The sequence below is a fragment of the Sebastes fasciatus genome, chromosome 8 (genome assembly GCF_043250625.1).
Source record: "Sebastes fasciatus isolate fSebFas1 chromosome 8, fSebFas1.pri, whole genome shotgun sequence".
Lineage (NCBI taxonomy): Eukaryota > Metazoa > Chordata > Actinopteri > Perciformes > Sebastidae > Sebastes > Sebastes fasciatus.
The window spans coordinates 31752083-31760868 of record NC_133802.1 but is presented as its reverse complement, the minus strand read 5'-3'; the positions used below and the strand labels follow the sequence as shown (position 1 = coordinate 31760868).

The 8786-nt window shown below is 39.0% G+C and overlaps 1 protein-coding gene across 4 annotated transcripts; it reads left to right on the top strand.

Annotated features, from left to right (window-relative positions):
• The first annotated feature begins 1045 nt into the window (after nt 1-1045).
• Nucleotides 1046-8551, top strand: tardbpa (TAR DNA binding protein a). 4 transcript variants are annotated; one of them, XR_012595056.1, is made up of 7 exons: nt 1046-1750; nt 4615-4778; nt 4905-5045; nt 5850-6020; nt 6111-6195; nt 7018-7164; nt 7917-8551. XR_012595056.1 is itself a non-coding variant. In XM_074645098.1 (6 exons), the coding sequence occupies exons 1-6, from the start codon at nt 1510-1512 to the stop codon at nt 7982-7984; spliced, it is 870 nt and encodes a 289-aa protein (XP_074501199.1). In that variant the 5' UTR covers nt 1046-1509; the 3' UTR covers nt 7985-8125. The 4 variants fall into 4 exon arrangements, 3 of the variants coding, with proteins under 3 accessions (XP_074501199.1, XP_074501198.1, XP_074501197.1); XM_074645098.1 differs by lacking the exon at nt 7018-7164 and having other exon boundaries at nt 7917-8125; XM_074645097.1 differs by lacking the exon at nt 7917-8551 and having other exon boundaries at nt 7018-7844.
• Nucleotides 8552-8786: the final 235 nt, after the last annotated feature.

The window sequence follows — 8786 nt, the reverse complement described above, 5'->3', positions numbered from 1 at the left end:
AATACTAAACATATATATACAAAGGTGTAAACAGGAATGTAGTATGTAATAATTAGAAGTACTAAATATATATATATATATATATACAGAGGTGTAAACAGGAATGTAGTATGTAATAATGAGAAGTACTACATATATATATACAGAGGTGTAAACGAGTGTAGTATGTAATAATGACTAGTACTAAATATATATATATGTATATATATATACAGAGGTGTAAAAAGGAATATAGTATGTAATAATGAGTAGTACTAAATATATATATATGTATATATATATACAGAGGTGTAAAAAGGAATATAGTATGTAATAATGACTAGTACTAAATATATATATATGTATATATATATACAGAGGTGTAAAAAGGAATATAGTATGTAATAATGAGTAGTACTATATATATATATACAGAGGTGTAAACAGGAGTGTAGTATGTAATAATGAGAAGTACTAAACACACACACACACACATATATATATAGGTGTAAACAGGAGTGTAGTATGTAATAATGAGTAGTACTATATATATATATATATACAGAGGTGTAAACAGGACTGTAGTATGTAATAATTAGATGAACGGAAAATATATATACAGAGGTGTAAACAAGAAGGTAGTATGCATAGAGAAGTAATAAATATATATATACACACACACCGATGTAACAGTTTATTAAAACAATGTCTCAGTCCTCATGCAGGCATGATATTAAATATATGATATTATATATTTTATCCTTCAATAACATTTCTCAGTGCGCACCTTTTGTTTGGGGCTCTTAAGGTGAATCGTAATGGTCAGACTTCAAAGGGGTAAACCACGATCTTTAAACTTAACTTCTAAGTTATAAAACACAACAAGCTTAAAAAACTCAACCACATAACCTATAACTGTAATTTATAAAAAAATAACCGACACTGTTGACCTGAAGTCAAACTATTATGTAAAATGTTTAATTTTATTTCTTTAGAAATCCCCTACAAAAACCTCACAGTGGGTTCTCCCAGCTGGATGATGTCATCTGGACAAAGCGGGCAGCCATTTTGTTAGCTAGCTTGAGGTGAGCAGAGGTTAGCAGCAGATCTTCTCTCTGATCTTTTAACGATTTCGTGCTTAAAAACCACAGAATAACAGATTCTGTCGATGTTGTTATTTGCATACAGCTTTACGGAAACAACGCTGGTAGATAACATGAGGATTAAGTGTATGTATTGACCGTAAATAGAGCTTGTAACTGGATGCTCATTCATTATTCCACTCCGTCTTTGAGTGTGCTAGCTCGCTAGCTAGCTGGCTAACTTGTTTACGCGTGCTGCGACTGGAGACAGAATTCAGATGTTTAGAGAGTAGTTGAGTGACTTTTAGCGGTTCACACAGTTTGTTTATCTTCTGTTTTACTTGCTACACCTGGTTAACAAGAGCAAAGTAAACAAAATAACCAGGTGAGCATCGTTAAAGGTGTTTATATCTGCTGCCTCCAGCGTGCAGCCGTTAGATTAGACATCATGTCTGAGTTGTACATCCGCGTCGCGGAGGATGAAACCGAGGAGCCCATGGAGATCCCCTCAGAGGACGACGGGACCATCCTGCTGTCCTCGGTGGCGGCTCAGTTCCCGGGAGCCTGCGGGCTGCGGTACCGGAACCCGGAGTCCCAGTGCATGAGGGGGGTCCGGCTGGTGGAGGGGGTCCTGCATGCTCCAGAGAACGACTGGGGGAACCTGGTCTACGTCGTCAACTACCCCAAAGGTGAGAGGAGGAGGTGGTGTAAAAGACTTCCCACATGATCAGTGTTTATTATATGAACAAAACTACTCAGTTGCCAGTTTATTAGGCACACCTAACGTTAGATAAACTATCACTATAATACAGTGGTTTCTGCAGGTAGATGCATCAGCCCTGCAAGAAATCCTACCTTCATGCATGTTATATTGATTCAACTTTGTGCCATAATCAGTCATTTTTGCATCATGTTGCTGTTAAATTACTTTGCAAGTGTTTTTGATATTAAGTCTAATATAAAATATTGGAAACTGCTGCCTCAAAAATGACAATAAATGCTGTCTGTGCTCTGAACCCTGTTGCCAGATCTCGCGAGAGAAGCAAACTACTCTATTTTTAGCTTGTAACTTTACATTTTTCTTGTTTTAAACTTAAAGTTGAAGGTTTCATGTCATTTTTGCATGCATTTTTAACTTGTAATTTACTAATAACTTGGCCTTTCCACATTATCATTGTATATTATATGACCAAAAGTATCTGTCCACAAACACTCAGTTGCCAGTTTATTAAGCACACCTAACGTAGATAAACTAATGCAGTATAATACAGTGGTTCCTTTTCTGCACCTTTTGTAGATGCATCAGTCCTGAAATAAATCCTACCTTCATGCATGTTATATATTAGGTTTCTGTCTGTAGAGAGGTGTTGATTCAACTTGCAATTTTGCCATAATGTGTCTGATGAATTACTTTGCTTAACACTGAGAAATGTTTGTGATATTAAGTCTAATGGCATGGTCAAAATATTGGAAATTGCTACCTCAAAAATGACAATAATGCTGTCTGTGCTCTGAACCCTGTTGCTATTAGTGTTGCCAGGTTTCACAAGAGAAACAAGCCACTCTATTTTTAGCTTGCAACTTTACATTTTTCTTGTTTTAAACTTAAAGTTGAACATTTCATGTCTTTTTTGCAATATAATATGATCAAAAGTATCTGTCCACAAACACTCAGTTGCCAGTTTATTAGGCACTCCTTACGTTAGCTAAACTATTGCAGTATAATACACTGGTTACCAAACCTTTTCTGCACCTTTTGTAGAAACATCAGTCCTGCAATAAGTCCTACCTTCATGAATGTTATATGTTAGGTTTCTGTCTGTAGAGAGGCATTGATTCAACTGGTAATTTTGCCATAATGTGTCTGATGAATTACTTAATGTTTAACACTAAGAAGTGTTTTTGATATTAAGTCTAATGGCGTGGTCAAAATATTGGAAACTGCTGCCTCAAAAATGAGAATAAATGCTTTGCTAGTAGTGTTGCCAGATCTCGCGAGAGAAACAAACTACTATTTTTAGCTTGTAACTTTACATTTTTCTTGTTTTAAACTTAAAGTTGACTATTTCATGTCATTTTTGCATCCATTTTTAGTTTGTTTAAACTTAAAGTTGAATGTTTCATGTCATTTTTGCATCCATTTTTAGCTTGCAATTAAACATTTTTTCCTGTCAACTAAACTTAAGGAAGTTGGAACATTTTATTTCATTTTTAGCTTGTGGTTTTAAATTTTTTCTTGTCAACTAAACTTAAAGAAGTTAAACATTTAATGTATTATATAATAATACTGCAACAGGACAAACTAGACCGGTATAGAGGAAAGAGACGAGAGCAAGCCCCAAAAAATGCAACCCACGACTACCAATATTTATAAGCGACTTTTCAGGAAAACAAGACCAAAGTCGCTCATAATAAGCAGACTTGGCAGCTCTGGTTGCTAGTTGCTGTCATTTATTTGAGAGTTCAGTTAGTTTAGTTTGTTCCAAAACATAGGTAGGGGGCCAGTGGCCCTTTCCCCCTCTTCCTATGCCCCTACTTCCGGCACTCTTGCTCATACCATACCCATGTTCAAACTCAGCCTTCATTTTGATCTCAACTACAGACCTTTAAAGTTTCGTTACTGCATCTTCGCCTCAAAAATGTTCAAAAGTGAATTTAGTGATGAAATAGCTACGAAAAATGTAAAAAACAAGCCGTTTTTGGCTGCTGTTGTTGTTGTAACTGCAGCCTTTACCGTTCCAGCGCTTTGCATTTTGGGATACCGTATGCGAGGTAGACTGGTCCGATGCATACTGGAGATTTTTTTCAAATCAATATGACATCTAGATACTTTTGGCTTACTGGAGATTTTGCCTTTGTTCGCATGCTGCATGCTGCATGCTGCATTTTAACCAAATCAGTATGTACTACTAGTATAGTATGAGGTTTTGAATACAGCCAATGTTCTGACTGTTTTGAGTACAGCATCCGGGTACTCCTAGTGTTCTGCATTTTGCCATACTTCTCAGTGTGAATGCAATTATGCACTCAAAATAGCAAGTGTAAGTACGGAAGCCTTGTCCGGAAAGTAAAGGTTTTCGATTTTGGTGAGGATGATTTCGACTGACCTGCACAGCGCCTAGACCTCAACCCCTCAAACATGTTTGGGATGAACTGTATTGAGCTCGGCTTTATCACCCAACATCACTTCTCTGATGCTCTTGTGGCTGAATGGGGGTAAATTCCTGCAGCCAGGTTCCTAAACCTTCACAGAAGAGTTTGGTCTGTTATAGCAGCATATGAAAGTGCATGAGTTTGGAGTAAGATATTCCACAACCAGATATTGAGCTGATGTCGAGGTGTTCACATACATTTTGGTCATGTACTGTATCTTAGTCGTTGTGTTTTGCCGTCTCCACCAGACCGTAAAGAGCTCAGAGATTCATGTTTGACCTTTCACGTCATTTCAAGGAGATTTGTATGTAATTATTAAACCATTTGGTTATGAACTGTGGCCTTGAAAAAAAAAACAGTCTTCTTCCTGATGTAACTCATATCTATTTATTCTCCACAGATAACAAAAGGAAGATGGAAGAAATAGACGCTGCCTCAGCTGTTAAAGTAAAAAGGGGCTTTCAGAAGACGTCAGATCTCATCGTCCTCGGGCTGCCGTGGAAAACGACAGAACAAGACCTGAAAGATTATTTCACTACCTTTGGGGAGGTCATCATGGTGCAGGTAGTGACATCTTGTCTGTCTCTGAATATTTTTGTCAACATTTCTTTGTTGGACTTAGAGAGTGTAATGAGGATATTGTGTTATTATTCTGGTTTAGTTAAACATTGTCCTCTGTGTTCACTCCAGGTCAAGAGAGATTTAAAGACTGGCAACTCAAAAGGCTTCGGGTTCGTCCGGTTCACTGAGTACGAGACACAAACCAAAGTGATTGCTCAGAGACACATGATTGATGGAAGATGGTGTGACTGCAAACTTCCCAACTCAAAGGTATTTTGGGCACCACTTTTAAGTATAGTCAAGAACCTCATGGTATAAATGTATTCAGATTGTCTTTGGGGTCAAGGGTCAGTTCATAAGATATTGGTGGTTAGCATCTGGGTTTCTGCTGTTACACGTTTTTATTTAGCTTTTCATGTTAATGTAGAGTTCATTTTCTTGTTCAGGAAGTTATGATCAGCAGTTTTAATCCGATAATCACAGCCTCATGAAACTTTACAGCCACAAACTAGAGACTTGGAGCATTCAGAGGATGGATGGCTTTCCTAGCTAGATTGACCATAAGGGGGTTTCTGAGCGGTTTACACAACAGAAGTGCTCGCCATCCAATCGCCAAAAAATTAATTTTTTGCAGAAATCTGATGTACACCACTTCTATGTGACATCTAATGTTGACCTGCTATCTTCCCCTCAAGCCCCCGTATACCCCCCTAAAAAAGACAAAAACAGGTCTGTGGGTTTCAGAGGGTTAAGGAGGGATGCTAAACTGTTTTGCATTTACAAATTATATCAAAGAAGGAAGACAAGCTGCAAACAACTATTAACTATTATAAACGATGAAACTTTGAAAATAGAATAATCGTTTTAATGTTTTAATTTTTACTTAAAACATTTGAAATGATACATTTACTGAATTGCAACGGATCATAACATCTGCTTTAGTTTTACAACTTAAATACACGTCACAAATGTTTATTAAATGTTTGGTAAACTATTTCTGAATTAGTCAGAAGTATAACTTTTAAAAAACAACAACAACCATAGATTTCTTAATTTATTGCTTTGTCCTCTCAGGCGTGTCCTGATGAGCCCATGCGGAGCCGTAAAATCTTTGTTGGCCGCTGCACAGAGGACATGACAACCGATGAACTAAGGCAGTACTTCATGCAGTATGGCGAAGTCACTGATGTCTTTATCCCCAAACCTTTCCGGGCATTTGCTTTTGTCACGTTTGCCGATGACCAGGTGAGATTTAGAGATTTAGGCATAGTTGGATCATAAATTGACGGCATAATAACGACTGTAGTGATAATCTTCTCCTCACCTCCTCCTCAGGTTGCCCAAGCCCTGTGTGGAGAGGACTTGATCATCAAGGGCATCAGCGTGCACATCTCCAACGCTGAGCCCAAACACAATAATAGTAGGCAAATGATGGATCGAGGGCGGTTTGGGGCTGGGGGGTTCAGTCAGGGCTATGGCAGTAATCGCGGTGGACTAGGCAGCGGTAGTGGTGGGGTTAACTTTGGGGCTCTCGGTCTTAACCCGGCGATGGTGGCTGCTGCCCAGGCAGCGCTGCAGAGCAGTTGGGGAATGATGGGCATGCTGGCTAACCAGCAGGGTCTGACCACGACGGCGGGCACGGCCACTACGACCCGAGACCAGACCTATAGCTCTTCCAGCACTGCCAGTTACAGCAGCCCCAGCTCAGCTAGCCTCGGTTGGGCTGCAGGCGCTAACACGGCCTCCAGCGGTGGCTTCAGCTCCGGCTTTCCCACCTCCATGGAGTCTAAGTCTTCTAGTTGGGGAGTGTAGATAGCTTCCAGTTGAGCTTTTCTGTTGCTATTAGGCTAATCTGGTAAGTATACATACAGCTGGGAACTGCTTATATCTTATGTTCCTATTATTAAAAATATACTGCCTTTTATTTTGTTAAAGAGAAGATTTATACTTGCGTGTGACTGATTATGTAGTCATGCATTGAATGGGTGAAAAGTTTAGTTTGTTAGTGGAAACTGCCACACTCCATTTTTTTTGTTTTTTTTTTAGAAAACGTTAAACAGAGATGACTGTGCATGCAAGATAAATATTTATAAACATGCACGAGTATCTCGAGAGCCCCCTCATCCCCCTTGTAAAATGGGCTTGATATAATTATATATCTGTATGCAGTTAATTGCATCTTTTTTGTTTGTTTTTTGTTTGACGTCTTTTGGAAACGCCTTCATGAAAATCTCTTCTGCAGTTCACCAACTCTTTCCCAATTTCCCGGGAGGAAGCGCCTCATTGGCAGCAATGTTCGACCGATCTCAGTATCAATTCCCCTCCTCCCATGTGTAAATGCTTTGCCATCAAAGAACACAGCTTCACTCTGCATATACTGTGTTAGACGGTGGGTGTTGTCTTTTTTCCTCTCCCCTTTTTTATGGATATAAAAATCTTGTCTGCTCTTGTCGCTTTTCAAGATCAATGAGTGGGATTGATGTTGGACCGAGTGAGAGTGAGCGAGCGGGAGAGCAAAAATGAAAGAAGTGTGAGAAGGACTGTTTGTGCAGTTTTTTTTTTTTGTTTTTTTTAAAGAGACAAATGCCTGCGAGAGTTGAGAAGAACCTGTGGCTTTGTGCGAGTGTGAGAGGAAGAAGCAAGTACGAGTGTGTCCCAAATGGCCATCACAAGGACATTTTATTGCGTCTCGATATCTCTGCTTTCTCTCCATCGTTTTCTATCAACCTTAATTCTTTAAAAAACACAGTGAAATGTCAAGTGCTATGAGTATTTGTACCTTTTTCGTAGCTTTCTCTTGCTGTCTGATTTGACGTGAATGCCGTGTCTGGTTGTGTGCTTTATTTTCTCCTTGTTACCACCCTCTCTGTGTGAAAATGTGACTTTGTGCTGGTGAAGTCTGTGTGCAGAAGAAAACACTGAAAGTGTGTTGAAGTTTGAGGTTGACGTGGTGAATGTTTGACAAGTTCCCATTGGAAGTTTGTGTTTGAAGTGGTTACGAATGCATTTTCTATGTTTTGTGATTCAAAGGGAAGCCTGAAATAAAACTGAATTTGACTAGGTATAATACACTCTTGACAGTGACTTATTTTTTAGACTTCACATTAATTGAAATGCCAACACTTTAATTCACATGTATAGGGACTTCGGACATGGGCAGCCCAGGTTTTCGTCTGAATCCAGGTTGGAGTCAGTTATGGAGAAGCTGAAGACATTGTTGGGTGGGCCGGCACAAACCAACAATGGAATTGCTGCACGACTGCCTTAATCCTGAAAAGGATCTACTTCACCTCGCTAGCAAGAAACCTTGGACCATCCCCCTAATCAAATTTAGAGCGGACCATACTCGATTGGGCTGAGGTATTTTGTTTATACCTACAAACGTCACAAATAGGACCAAAGTCACACCTGCAGTTTGGCAGCGCTCATTTCTTTTTCCGAACTTGTTTAACGCAAAGTCTGCCTTTTTTAAATCTGAAACATGCATTTCTGTCAGTGAATGCTTTTATTCTTTGTCCTCGTTAACAGTCACCGATAAGTTATGGAAGTATTTACCTGGTAGGTTTGTTTTCAATGTGATCAAAAAGCATTTCAACAAGGCAGGATGTGTTCTTGTTATGTTGTCTAATCCTGATTGTAAAGTGGTTGGAATGTATGAGCTAAGAGATTTTCAAAAGGGACTTTAACAACTGATTGAACATGCCAGCAGGAATTCACACTTTCTGTATTGAAGTATTTTAGTATTGCGGTGTAAAATAAAGGTTTTGAGTTTTTAATCGCCTGTCGTCTCTCAATGTAGATCGATATAAGTATTTTCTTTTACAGGGCTCCACCTCTAGCTCTTATTGCCTTCAATTCGATGTCAGATTTTTTATATCGAAGTTTCAATTTGGTCCTTGGCGTGAAATATGCTGAAGTGTCCTGCACTTTGTAGTGTTAATGCTGGCTGTTTAGTAGCAGGTTCAGTTTTAATGTGCTGCCTGTTGATGGTGCCGATGTGCCATCTTGTAA